This window comes from Mytilus galloprovincialis, chromosome 14 (genome assembly GCF_965363235.1).
Source record: "Mytilus galloprovincialis chromosome 14, xbMytGall1.hap1.1, whole genome shotgun sequence".
Taxonomy (NCBI): Eukaryota; Metazoa; Mollusca; class Bivalvia; order Mytilida; family Mytilidae; genus Mytilus; species Mytilus galloprovincialis.
Genome location: NC_134851.1, coordinates 30,132,957 through 30,147,833, shown reverse-complemented (window position 1 = coordinate 30,147,833; position 14,877 = coordinate 30,132,957). Strand labels below are relative to the sequence as shown.

The following is a 14,877-nucleotide window of genomic DNA, read 5'->3' as shown; positions in this document are numbered from 1 at the left end:
TTTTATCCTGAGGATGATTTGTCACGGTATTTGTTTTCCTGGCATGGTATTTCACAGGTAGAATTTTTCCAGAGGAGTGAAAATCTATCTGTGTTATGCGGATAGTATGTACCAGTATATATTTGCCGTATCATATTACACAGAACTTTGTGAAATATAGTCCCATTAACTAGTATGTAAGTTACTCTCAATCAATATATACCTGACTTTAATTATAAAATGTTTCACAAAGGTAGAACAAATTTGCATAATTTATCAAAGGGAGGTAATTATGAGCAATTTATATTTTAAAGATATTAATATAATATATTCCTGAATCTATTTCATAGTGAAATTTTTCTTTGAATCTTATTTTTTATGTTTTTATTTATATAACAAGATGACTTACAATATAAATTTTTAATAAGACAGATAACATTTCACAGGTAAATACTATCGACCTGTTGAAATTGCTTTTGTTCCAATATATTGTTATGCTATAATTTATCTGATTTCCATATAATCAACAACAACATCTTTGTCCCCAGACTATTTATATAGTTAAATATATTATCAATATCAAATTCTTCCATTACTGTTAATAGTAGTAATGCAACTATATTTCTACCTTTACGTTTTAATGTATATTTGTACTGAGATCTGAAAACAACTCACTTTTACATGTATTTCCCTTACCTTATTTAATCATGATATTATTTTACAATTACGATCTTTGAAATTACTTCTGGTTTTCTTTCTTACGTTTAATGATAATTTTCTTTTTAAAAGAATGATATTTATTTGAATTTTTTTTCAGGAATTTTTTTCATTGATAATTTTGCAATAATTCCCACTATAATATTTATTTTTTACAAAATAGGTTTAATTCAAATACACTATTATTATTTCATAGTATTTGTAAAGAATAAGTTTGTTTCTAATAACAATTCAATAAGTTAACTACCCAGATAGAATTTCACGGCAAAGGAAAAAATATCCCAGGTAAATATTTTCCTCCGGATAAAAAAATAACAACAACTACTGTGACATTTTTTCCTCCGGATCAAATTTCACCCGGATATAATTTTGCTTTACAAATGCACATGAAAAACTCCTTTAAGGATGTACTTAGGTGAGATAAGGTGAAAATCAAGAAATCAAGAAATTAAAATTGATACTATAAGTGTGTAGAGCATCAATTAAGGATAAAGATAAGCTAATAATATATATAGGTCATGGTCCTCCTTTTCGAGATATTTGAGATTTAAAATATGGCGCATAAAAGCTGACTCAGACTTTTACTTTACATTTGCATTGGTATTATTTGGGTCTCAAAACAAAAGAAACAAAATCAAGAATCTTCTCAAATTTTAGTAAATGACCTTTCATGAGCTATTAAGTCTTATACTTATGAAAAAATGAATGGGTGTTATGGGGCAAAATATTTTACATTATATTGTATGGAAAAACACCAAGGAGTCCGAAGATTTGACACAAATTCCAAAACCTCACCTAAGTACATCCTTAAATGCATAGAAAGAAATGTCTACAATATGTGTACTTACATTCAACTACATTAGCCACAAGCATTGCCAATAGTTCCTTAGGATCTGGTGCAAGCTGGAAAAAAAGTGAAAAATCAGTAATAAGATAAAAAAAAAATATATTTTACCTAATCTAAATTTTTCTCTTTGCATCCTAAACATGTTATTTGCATATTATCCAGAAAGATATTTTATTTCTTACCTAGGGACAATTGAATTTTAAATGAGACTAGGACCAAATAGAAATACTAGTACTTTACTAATAAAATGAGATCCTATGTCATTAACTGCATAGAAAAGATGAAAAAGTTAAGTATAGCTCAAATCCATCAATGGATAATAAGACGGCGTGGTATGAGTGCCTTTGAGACAACTCTTTATCCAAGTCATAATTTACAAAAGTAAACACAGCCTTCAATACAGAGTACTGTTATTTATAAAAAAAACACTTTGGTATTGAAGACATAAAATCTTTCCAAAATCTTGGCCATATTTTTAAAATACCTGGTCTGGTATCAGGTTCTTGAGCTTATGTAAGGAATACACCAGATCTTTAAGGTTCTCTTTTTCCATCAATGTACACATATGATCCCGGAAGTGCATGATGGCCCTCAATACACGTATAACATCTTTCTGTATCGCACTTAGATGGTCTTTATGTGCATTATCACATCTTTTAACAGCAGCTGTGCTCCTTAATTATAAGAAATTCATTGTAGTTCAAATGTCACAAGCTTGTCACTGATCATTCAGAAAAGGGGTTCAAATTTGCTTTAGAAAAATGAAAGGTTCAGAACCATTTAAAATTTCAAACAAGAATGTGTCCAAAGTACATGGATGCCCCCCTGGCACTATCATTTTTCATGTTCAATGGACCGTGAAATTGAGGTCAAAAGTCTAATTTGGCTTTAAAATTAGAAAGATCATATCATAAGCATCAAGTGTACTAAGTTTTAAGTGGATTGGACTTTAGCTTCATCAAAAACTACCTCGACCAAAAACTTTAACCTGGAACTCCCACTTTTATTTTCTATGTTCAGTTGACCATTAAATTGGGGTCAAAAGTCTAATTTTGCTTTAAAATTAGAAAGATCATTTCATAAGCAACAAGTGTACTAAGTTTCAAGTGGATTGAACTTTAGCTTCATCAAAAACTACCTTGACCAAAAACTTTAACCTGCATACGAACGAACGAACGGACAGACGGACGAACTAACGAACGGAGCCACAGACCAGAAAACATAATGACCCCTCTACTATCGTAGGTAGGGCATAAATACGGTCCTTTATAAGATCCTTGACTTTTGTAATTAAAACGAAGTCCTCTCCTAGAAAACACAGGTCCTGAAACCTCACTCACACTAATTTGAACCACTGTCTAAAAAACACATACTTCGTTAAAAACCAAATAAAATGTAGACACAGACATATGTCTGGACTGTGTAACTTATAGCAAACTTTAACAATTGTTAATGCTTGTGATTACACTTGAAACAGCAGACCTTGTTTGTAAAATCAGAAATTTCTTTTGCACAATTTTTTTTAATATAATTCCCTACATGTATATATGTTACAGTGAAATTGTATAATCAGTGATTATGTAGAATCCCTGAAATTTTCAGGCATTATGTAGAATCACTGGCCAGTTTAGGGATAATATATAATCACTAAAATTTTCAGGGATTATGTATAATCACTAGAAATAACGACAGGGATTATGCATAATAACTGAAATAAAGAAATAGTTTTATTTATAAAGAAAATGAATAAAAGTCAAATTATTTATGCTATGAAAGCATTACACTATATAAACATAAATTGTAGAATGCTATGAACAAAACATCAAAATGATGAGTATGTTCTTTTTCAAAATGTTAAGCACAATATATGAAAATGTTTAAACACAATATATATTAAAATAATATGCTTCACATCTGTTTTTACCGAAATTAACAATATCCAAATTTTAGAAAACATTTTCCTTCACATATCAAATCAGATGTTATGACCCGCCTGAGAATAACGTGTTCAGCAAAAATATCTGTAAAAAAAAAGAAAAAGGAACCTTGTTTAAACATATTTGTTTATAGTGGATTGGGAAACAAGTTTTGCAATTTATATTAATCCCTTTCCACTTTGCGGATGCGAGTGCTGCCTTGTAGCGGCATTAGCCTACTCTTTTTCGAAATCTACAAGGGTGTCTTTAACGTGCAAGAGATATGGCTCTCTCTTAACACGGGTCAGCCATTTATCGTCCCCTTCCGATGGACTATCAAAACCATACTCGCAAATGGTGTCGAGGGAGAGCCGAAAATTGAGTTCCTGAAATTTTCATCCCGAACGGAAATCGAACCAAGAACCTTTGTGTTAGTAGTCCGATGCACTAACCAGTGTTGAAAAGGAACCTCGAACTGATTCGATCAAGATATGGGTTTTTTTACCAGGCAATATCCTTTTTCAGACTTTTGTTGAACAATTACCATTATGTTCTTTTTTTATTCCCTTTCTTTTTTTTTGCTATGAGAATATTACACCAAATGCTCTAAAACTCTGTTCTTATTGTCAATCCTTAGCTTTTCTAAACATTCAGATGTGTAAGATTTCTCTGTTTGGATTTCTTGTTCATTTGAATCAGAAACATGTCTCTGTTTGAACAAAAACGAGAAAAAAACATGTTCCATAATCTTCTTCACCATTTGTTTCACATATACCACAAATAACATTCTCTGTGGATTTAAGAATAGAACATGAATATCCGTTTAAAGCTTGCTTTTAATAAACAAAAACTACATGTAAAGTTATCGCTATAAAGGGAACCTTGATATTGTCAATTTTAAAGTCCCAAACTTTATCTCGAAACCATAGGCCTGTGCTGGTTATATCTGTAAGACTATCCTCTGTGTTTAAAAGCAAAATTATTTCATCTGGCAAGAAATATAAAAGTAAAAAATGAGAATTTGTTTATATATTCTCATATTTTTTTTTCAAACAAAGGATCCTTAAATTATTCATAATCCCTGAAATTATATTAGGGAATTTGTAGAATAATTATTAAAATAATCAGTGATTATGTAAAATCACTGGTCATTTTCAGGGATTATATATAATTATTAATTACTATAATGATTTTAGTGATTCTACATATTCCCTGAAAAACCAGGGATTCTACATAATCCCTAATTATACAAATTCACTGTAACATATCAACAATATACATTGATGCATAAGATATATAAAATGAAACCAGATGCTCCGCAGGGCGCAGCTTTATACGACCGCAGAGGTTGAACCCGGAACGGTTTGGGCAAGTATGGACACAACATTCAAGCTGGATTCAGCTCTAAATTTGGATTGTGATTAAATAGTTGACACAGCATAGGTTTCTGACACAGAATGAATTTGGTACAATGAACTTCAATTTTTTGTTTTGCCTTTGAGCAATTCACTATGCTGTTGAATATTAATCCTCTCAAAAAAATGTTTGAAGAAATTTTCTTTTCATTTATGAAATTTCAAATGAGAAAAATTGACCCCCCCCCCCCCAATTTTTTTTCACATCCCCCTATCCTTTATTCCAAAACTGATCTCAGTTCAAATTTCTAATGGAGTTTGCAACAATAATTACTCATTTAAATACATCATAAAATATTAAAATGTAAAAAAGTGCTTGTTATCACTGAATGGTAAAGATTGTTTTAATTTATCAGTTGGTAGTAAAAGTGAATATACATTGTATATTGTATACAACAATGATTTAAGTTGATTCAACTACCTATTCTGGACAAAGAAAGATAATTCCAATTGAAATTATTGCTATTGCACAATATTGTGCAATAAGATATTTCTTGCTATTGCGCAATACTGTGCAATTGAAAATACTTGCTATTGCACAATACTGTGCAATTGAAGATTTCTTGCTATTGCGCAATACTTAATATAATAATTTTAGATCCTGATTTGGACCAACTTGAAAACTGGGTCCATAATCAAAAATCTAAGTACATGTTTGGATGCAGCATATCAAAGAACCCCAAGAATTCATTTTTTGTTAAAATCAAACTAAGTTTAATTTTGGACCCTTTGGACTTTAGTGAAGACCAATTTGAAAACAGGAACAAAAAATAAGAATCTACATACACAGTTAGATTTGGCATATCAATGAACCCCATTTATTCAAATTTTGATGAAATCAAACAAATTTTGATTTTGGACTCCAATTTGGACCAACTTGAAAACTGGGCCAATAATAAAAAATCTAATTACATTTTAAGATTCAGCATATCAAAGAACCCCAAGGATTCAATTTTTGTCAAAATCAAACAAGTTTAATTTTGGACCCTTTGGACCTAAATGTAGACCAATTTGAAAACGGGACCAAAAATTAAAAATTTACATACACAGTTAGATTCGGCATATCAAAGAACCCCAATTATTCAATTTTTAATGAAATCAAACAAAGTTTAATTTGGGAAAGGACCCCCACAATCAATACCAACCTTCCTTTTATGGTCATTAACCTTGTGTTTAAATTTCATAGATTTCTATTTACTTATACTAAAGTTATGGTGCGAAAACCAAGAAATATGCTTATTTGGACCCCTTTTTTGCCCCTCATTCCTAAACTGTTAGGACCAAAACTCCCAAAATCAATACCAAACTTCCTTTTGTGTTTCCACCTTGTGTCAAAATTTCATAGATTTCTATTTACTTATACTAAAGTTATGGTGCAAAAACCAAGAAAAATGCTTATTTGGACCCCTTTTTGGCCCCTAATTCCCAAACTGTTAGAACCAAAACTCCCAAAATCAATCCCAACCTTCCTTTTGTGGTCATAAACCTTGTGTCAAAATTTCATAGATTTCTATTTACTTAAACTAAAGTTACTGTGCTAAAAACAAGAAAATGCTTATTTGGGCCCTTTTTGGCCCCTAATTCCTAAAATGTTGGGATCAAAACTCCCAAAATCAATCCCAACCTTCCTTTTGTGGTCATAAACCTTGTGTTAAAATTTCATAGATTTCTATTCACTTTTACTAAAGTTAGAGTGCGAAAACTAAAAGTATTCGGACGACGACAACGAGGCCAACGTGATAGCAATATACAACGAAATTTTTTTCAAATTTTGCGGTCGTATAAAAACTAATGTTCACAGTTACCGGTAAACAATTATTGTGACTAAACCCAAATACCTGAAATTCATGTTCATTGATCAATACAGGATATAACAAGAAATGAGTTGTCAAATTGAAAGCAAACTGTGTTTTCTGTATTCTAAATGTACTTACAGGCTTCTTTCACCTACTTTTTTCTGTGCCTGTTTCCACATCTATCATTGATCATAATGGCCGAAATGACAATTCAAACTCCATTTTTGTTATCAGTAAAAACATATGAAAATTTGAAAAGAATTGGTTGTTCAGTTTGAAAGTAATTGCAACAAACCAACATAAAGTGCCATTTTCCAATCAAGGGCCATAACTCCTAAATGGTAAGACTGTAAATTGTCAATATCAAACTTGACCTCCTCTGGTTGAAAGTATTAGTTATGAACCATACTAAAACCAAGGAATTATAAAAACCTCTGTTAAAGCAAGCTAATAAAATAATCAAGCTGATGACTAGGTTCTTACCTTTGTTTTTCTTTCCGTAAGTGAGCTTTTAGTTTATCCAGTTCCTGTGAGAATTCCCTCTTCATTCCTGTCAACAATTTCTTAAAGTAAGCGGAGTCTTTATCTGCTGGAGCTGAATCTGTTGTCTGCATCTACAAAGTGTATCAAGCATTATCTAAATTACTTAATTTGTAAAATATTTGCCTCACTTTCAAACTTTCAGACTTAACAGCAGTCTTTTTGGTGTTATAAACAGTTGGAAACAAGAATGTGTCCATAGTACACTGATGCCCCACTTGCATTATCATTTTCCATTATCAGTGGACCGTGAAATTGGGGTCAAAACTTTAATTTGGGATTAAAATTAGAAAGATCATATCATAGGGATCATGTGTACTAAGTTTCAAGTTGATGTGACTTCAACATCATCAAAAAGTACCTTGACCCAAAACTTCAACCTTAACTTCGATGTAAAAACAATGATAGGTCTTGTATATTTATTGTCATAAAAGGGGAGATAATTTCTACATCAGGTATTTCAATGATAGGTCTGGAATATTTATTGTTATAAAAGGGGAGATAGTTCCTACATCAGGTATTTCAATAATAGGTTTGGTATTTATTGTTACAAAGGGGAGATAATTCCTACATCAGGTATTTCAATAATACATAGGTTTGGTATATTTATTGTCATAAAAGGGGATATAATTCCTTTACTTCAGATATTTCAATGAAATGTCTGGTATACTTATTGTCATAAAAGGGAAGATAATTCCTACGTATACCCCAGGTATTTCAATGACAGATCTGGTATATTTATTGTCATAAAAGGGGAGATAATTCCTATCCAGGTATTTCAATGACAAGTTCAGCTATTTTAATCATCTTTTAAGAAGCTAAGAAAGGGGGATAATTCTTACCTCCGGTATTTCAATGACAGGTTCTGCTATATTTATTTTCTTTAGAAGCTAAGAAAGGGAGATAACTCTTACCTCAGGTATTTCAATGACAGGTTCTGCTATATTTTTTGTCATCAGACGCTAAGGAAGGGAGATAACTCTTACCTCAGGTATTTCAATGACAGGTTCTGCTATATTTATTGTCATGGCAGCTTCTTCAGCTTCTTTCTCTGCCTTCTCTAGGTCCTCTTTCAGCTGCTTTATTTTTTCTAAAATATTTTTTGTCATTTTACATGCATTTAAGGTAGTACCCAACACCTTCACTAGAATTAATTTGGCTCATTTAATTTTCTTCAAATTTAGACAGAGTATTTACTTTGACCCTTTTACAAAAATATAAAGATTACAAAAATGTATTTAGCAGTTTGACAAACACTAATTTTGATCATTAAGAAGCTTAACAATCCCTTGACAACACAAAGTAATTAAAAGGTTTAGCTGATTTTACGGAGTTATCTCCCTGTAGTGTTAGGTACCACCTTAATACCAGAATTTCAAAGCATCTATTTCTAAACAAAAAGTTAGTGTGTAATATAAGAGCTAAAAAAAAGAGCAACAAAGTGAAAGCTGATATAGAAGTTACATTTTTGTGGAGTAAAATAAATAAGATCTTAAAGAAAGCATACAGTTAATTCAGAAATTATTGTGCGCATTTTATTATTGGGATTTTGTTATATTGTACTAAAACACGATTTTAATTTTTGCAATTATAACCCTGTTGCATTTTTGGCAATAATGAAAACATCGCAACAATTTATGAATTTACATGCAGTAGTTGAACAGTAAAAGTGGTCTGTAGATATTTCACAAGAAAGATACTGTTAGCTACATGAAGCAAACCATTATCTACTAATTCCAATTAAATGCTGTACACGTTTATTAAAAGAATATAGAGTTGAGAAAAGAAATTTAATACACTTTTCTATCATACTACTTATACCTTTTTCTTTAATCATCTGTCTTTCCAAATCCTTGATTCTTTCAACATTGTTGGAAATTTGAACCTAAAAGAAAATGTGTTGTAAAATCAATTAAAGCATGATCGATGTGGTGAAAAATCTGAAATGAAGAGTTGTCAATTCACTCATGTTATTTCTACAACAAAATTTCATGAATAGAAATGATTTATCATCACTGATATAAATTTAATAAAACCAACACAAATATTATATTTTTTCCATTTAAAATAAATATCAATCTTTACAAGAATATAAGAGAGAGTGATCTACTTATTATACAAGATCTGACCAATATTAACAAGGACTTTTTATGTTAGCACGAAAATGGTCATAGTTTAGAGGCAGAGTGAGAGGCAGAACATCACAATTGAGTTAAAATAATAATTTAATTTCCTCAAACTTTACATATAAAACAGTTCAAATTAACTCATTATTTAATTTATGGAATATTCTCTCTTAAATTTGAATAAAGAGTCAACACTTTGATCGATAAAAATCTACCTTCGATCTCTCTAACTGTTCCTCTGTATCTTTGACCTTCTGCACTAGTTCAGGGTCAACAACTTTTATAATAACTGTTAAAGAAAAAGAAAATTGTAAATATTTACAACAATTTTAACACTAGAACTGCAGTTCCAGATAATAAACATATATATATTGATTCCTAAACAACTATATCAGTGTACAATGAAAAGTCAAGCTAAAGAAAAACACACCAAAAAAATATTAGATTTTCTACTTTAAACGACATGAACTCACATAAAATTAAACATTATAATACATATTAATTTCAAAAAATAAAGTATTTATTAATCTTCCTTTATATAAGAATGCAATCAGCAAAACTGGCATACACTGAGAAAAATTAAATAGTGCAGTCAAACTAAGTTTGAACCTCAGACTAATTGGACCAGAAAATTTTTTGGTTATTATCTATACCATTTAGTCCCAAATATACACAGAAAAAAGTCCCATAAAATCTAAATTTTGCATTTTTAATTTCTTTATTGAAATTAACATTGGAAAGGGAGATAACTGCAAAAATAAGTCATTAAACAGGGATGCCATGTCGCATGATAATCATAAGCGTTAGACTCACTCATTTGCATGTCTATTTTGACGGCATATTTCATGTATCTATTGGTTTTTTTTCTCTTTGATCTTCACAGTTTTGGTGAAATCTCGCACATTTGCGACATGAAAACTTGGCAGCACTGAACATGCATCTTTCAATTATTTCATTTATGTGCCATAAAGGGAAAGGAAATCCCTCATGTTAAAAAGTGGTGAAAAGAACAGTGTGTATTGATATTTGTAAAAATATCTGGACTAATGGCCAATATTGTTACTTTCCTTTGGAGGGAATTAGATTGGGTGGGAGGTTACATTTCTTTGAACAAATATCAAGAAGAGTTGGAGCGCAGCTTACCTTTATTAGGATTAATATTAGAAGGGAGGGGGAGTTAACCTGTCTTAGAAGGAATATGAGAAAGGGAGGTTGAGGTTACATTTTTAAAATAAATATTGAGATGGGTATTACCTTTCTTTGAAGGAATATTAGGAGGTGGAGGATACCTTTTTTAGGAGGACAAAAGGGATAAGGGGGTGGAACATCAGGAGGTAAGGTGGAGGTCACCTTTATTAGGACAAACATCAGAAGGAGGGTGGATGTTAACTTTCTTAGGAGGAACATCAGGAGGTGAGTTGGAGGTCACCTTTCTTAGGAGGAAAATCTAAAGATAGGGTGGAGGTCACCTTTCTCAGGAGGAACATCAGAAGATGAGGTAGACCTAACCTTTCTTAGGAGGAACATCAGAAGGGGGCAATTGCCTTTCTTAGGAGGAACACCGGGGTGTGAGGTAGAGGTCACTTTTCTGTGGAGGAACAACAGGAGAAGGGGGATGTTACATTTCTTAGGAGGAATATCAGGAGGTGGGGTGGATGTTACCTTTCTTAGAAGGAACACCAGGAGGTGGGGTGGAGGTTACCTTTCTTAGGAGGAACATCAGGAGGAGGAGGGGGTGGTTCAGCTGCCTTAGCCAAAGCCAGTTCTGCTTCCTTCTTCAATAACTCTTGTTTAGCAGACATTTCTTTGTCCAGAATTTCTTTTTCCATGCCCTTTGTTTTCTGTTCAGCCCCCATCAGTTTCTTTGTCAATTCCTGATTTCTTTTTTCTTGCGATTCCTAAAAACAAATGTTTATTAAGCAAAAGGTACAAAGCTGCAAGTGCAATAGTAGTTCATAATTAATTACTCCCAAATTATCAAGAAAAATGGATTGAGAACTAAGCAAATACAGCAATTTTCTTCATTTTCATGAAAAAGGTGCAAATCAGATTTCATAATATATAACAATTTTGTTAATTTATTTCTATTTTTGACCTTATCATAAAATACCAAAGAAAATTTGGAAGTTTTGAATAGGCCAAAATTGTGCCTAAATGAGCTTACTTCTTTTACTATTTTTGTTACTACATGTATATAACAATTTCAGAAAATGGTGCTTACAACTTACGAAATTTAAACTGCAAATTTTTATTTCAGCATAGAAACATAACTAAAATTATGAAGTTTTGGGTACATCTAGTTATACTTTACCATGTTACTATATTGGAATTTTGCATTTCTATGCTAATTCTACTTACATTCAATACCTGATTATTTCTTCTATTCTATGCTTATCTTTCTTAAATTTCATATATTCTCCCAATTCTATGCTTTACTTACAATTAACTTAGTTTTTCTTTCATTTCTAACTATGTTTAACTTACAATTAACCTAGCTTTTTCTTCCACTTAATCTATGTTTAACTTACAATTAAACTAGCTTTTTCTTCCACTTCTATGTTTAACTTACAATTAACATAGCTTTTTCTTCCACTTCTATTTTTAACTTACAGTTAACTTAGCGTTTTTTCCACTTCAATGTTTAACTTACAATTAACTTAGTATTTCTTCCACATCTATGCTTAACCTACAATTAACTTACATTTTCTTTCATTTCTTCTACTTAACTAACAATACCTTTTCTTTCATTTCTATTTTTTTAACTTACAATTAACCTAGATTTTTCTTTTATTTCTTTGGTTAACTTACAATTAACCTAGATTTTTCTTTTATTTCTTTGGTTAACTTACAATTAACCTAGATTTTTCTTTTATTTCTTTGGTTAACTTACAATTAACCTAGATTTTTCTTCCATTTCTATGTTTTAACTTACACTTAACCTAGATTTTTCTTCCATTTCTATGTTTTAACTTACAATTAACCTAGATTTTTCTTCCATTTCTATGTTTTAACTTACAATTAACCTAGATTTTTCTTCCATTTCTTTGTTTACCTTACAATTAACCTAGCTTTTTCTTCCACTTAATCTATGTTTAACTTACAATTAAACTAGCTTTTTCTTCCACTTCTATGTTTAACTTACAATTAACATAGCTTTTTCTTCCACTTCTTTTTTTAACTTACAGTTAACTTAGCTTTTTCTTCCACTTCAATGTTTAACTTACAATTTACTTAGTATTTCTTCCACATCTATGCTTAACCTACAATTAACTTACATTTTCTTTCATTTCTTCTACTTAACTAACAATACCTTTTCTTTCATTTCTATTTTTTTAACTTACAATTAACCTAGATTTTTCTTTTATTTCTTTGGTTAACTTACAATTAACCTAGATTTTTCTTCAATTTCTTTGGTTAACTTACAATTAACCTAGATTTTTCTTCAATTTCTTTGGTTAACTTACAATTAACCTAGATTTTTCTTCAATTTTTTTGGTTAACTTACAATTAACCTAGATTTTTCTTTTATTTCTTTGGTTAACTTACAATTAACCTAGATTTTTCTTTTATTTCTTTGGTTAACTTACAATTAACCTAGATTTTTCTTCAATTTCTTTGGTTAACTTACAATTAACCTAGATTTTTCTTCAATTTCTTTGGTTAACTTACAATTAACCTAGATTTTTCTTCAATTTCTTTGGTTAACTTACAATTAACCTAGATTTTTCTTCCATTTCTATGTTTTAACTTACACTTAACCTAGATTTTTCTTCCATTTCTATGTTTTAACTTACAATTAACCTAGATTTTTCTTCCATTTCTATGTTTTAACTTACAATTAACCTAGATTTTTCTTCCATTTCTTTGTTTACCTTACAATTAACCTAGCTTTTTCTTCCACTTAATCTATGTTTAACTTACAATTAAACTAGCTTTTTCTTCCACTTCTATGTTTAACTTACAATTAACATAGCTTTTTCTTCCACTTCTTTTTTTAACTTACAGTTAACTTAGCTTTTTCTTCCACTTCAATGTTTAACTTACAATTTACTTAGTATTTCTTCCACATCTATGCTTAACCTACAATTAACTTACATTTTCTTTCATTTCTTCTACTTAACTAACAATACCTTTTCTTTCATTTCTATTTTTTTAACTTACAATTAACCTAGATTTTTCTTTTATTTCTTTGGTTAACTTACAATTAACCTAGATTTTTCTTCAATTTCTTTGGTTAACTTACAATTAACCTAGATTTTTCTTCAATTTCTTTGGTTAACTTACAATTAACCTAGATTTTTCTTCAATTTTTTTGGTTAACTTACAATTAACCTAGATTTTTCTTCAATTTTTTTGGTTAACTTACAATTAACCTAGATTTTTCTTTTATTTCTTTGGTTAACTTACAATTAACCTAGATTTTTCTTTTATTTCTTTGGTTAACTTACAATTAACCTAGATTTTTCTTCAATTTCTTTGGTTAACTTACAATTAACCTAGATTTTTCTTCAATTTCTTTGGTTAACTTACAATTAACCTAGATTTTTCTTCAATTTCTTTGGTTAACTTACAATTAACCTAGATTTTTCTTCAATTTTTTTGGTTAACTTACAATTAACCTAGATTTTTCTTCAATTTTTTTGGTTAACTTACAATTAACCTAGATTTTTCTTCCACTTCTCTCGACATTCTTCGGATATTCTTCTTCAGTTCTTCTACTTCTTGGTGCTTCTTTTCTACAGCTGCTTTGGCATCCAATAGTTTCTAAAATAATAATACAGTTATAAAAATTTCTCTTATGAAGTAATCATGTTTTCCCCCCCATCATGCAGGCCAACACATAAAGGCAAGGGGTGAGGGTCCACACTTTTGATGAGATTTCTTCATGTACAGCTGATTTGGCATCCAACAGTTTCTGTAAATAATACAAGAAATTGAGATAATACAACTACATCAAGTGTATACAATTTTTTGTGCTCGAAACGTTAAATATGAATATTTAAAACGTGAGGCTCAATTGCTGTAGAGAACAGATATTTTGTCTTTTATGACTCTTACTGAAAGGTTATTAGAAAACAAACATTACAAATACTTTTGTTAATTGCAAAGGTGTAATTCAAGTTATGACTTAAGTCGCTTCCATTTACAAAAATGGAGAATGAAGCAATGGTAGTGCTCTAGATTTGATAAGTTGTTGAAGACTATTTCTTGAGATATGCATACGAACTAAATCCTTCCAATGATATGCCAAAAAATGTGTTTTTTTCTATGTGATGTTTTCAGGCATAGTTGATATTTTCACCACACATTAGGTAATTTAGAGCTTTTAATCATATCTGATTAACCAACAAAATTATGAAAAGTATCATTGACCAATGAACCATGAAATTTTTTAATGAGGTCAATCAAATGAACATTGTCAGACCAACATGTACAACTTACAATCGTTCCATACACCAAATATAACCGATCTTTTGTTTATTATATCAAAGAAAGAGACCTAAAAGGTCAAAAACTCAACATTGTCCATAATGAAGGCTG

General features: G+C 30.4%; 1 protein-coding gene across 1 annotated transcript in view; it reads right to left on the bottom strand.

Moving 5' to 3' along the window:
* The window catches only part of LOC143059426 (uncharacterized), a 59,196-nt gene that overhangs the window by 4,184 nt on the left and 40,135 nt on the right, over positions 1-14,877 (bottom strand). The window contains exons 13-20 of the mRNA XM_076232917.1: positions 13,990-14,100; positions 11,039-11,234; positions 9,552-9,625; positions 9,032-9,095; positions 8,197-8,300; positions 7,154-7,284; positions 2,028-2,217; positions 1,545-1,599 (exon numbers count right to left, since the gene is read on the bottom strand). Of these exons, the coding sequence (XP_076089032.1) occupies positions 1,545-1,599; positions 2,028-2,217; positions 7,154-7,284; positions 8,197-8,300; positions 9,032-9,095; positions 9,552-9,625; positions 11,039-11,234; positions 13,990-14,100 (925 nt within the window). The remainder of the gene's footprint in view (positions 1-1,544; positions 1,600-2,027; positions 2,218-7,153; positions 7,285-8,196; positions 8,301-9,031; positions 9,096-9,551; positions 9,626-11,038; positions 11,235-13,989; positions 14,101-14,877) is intronic.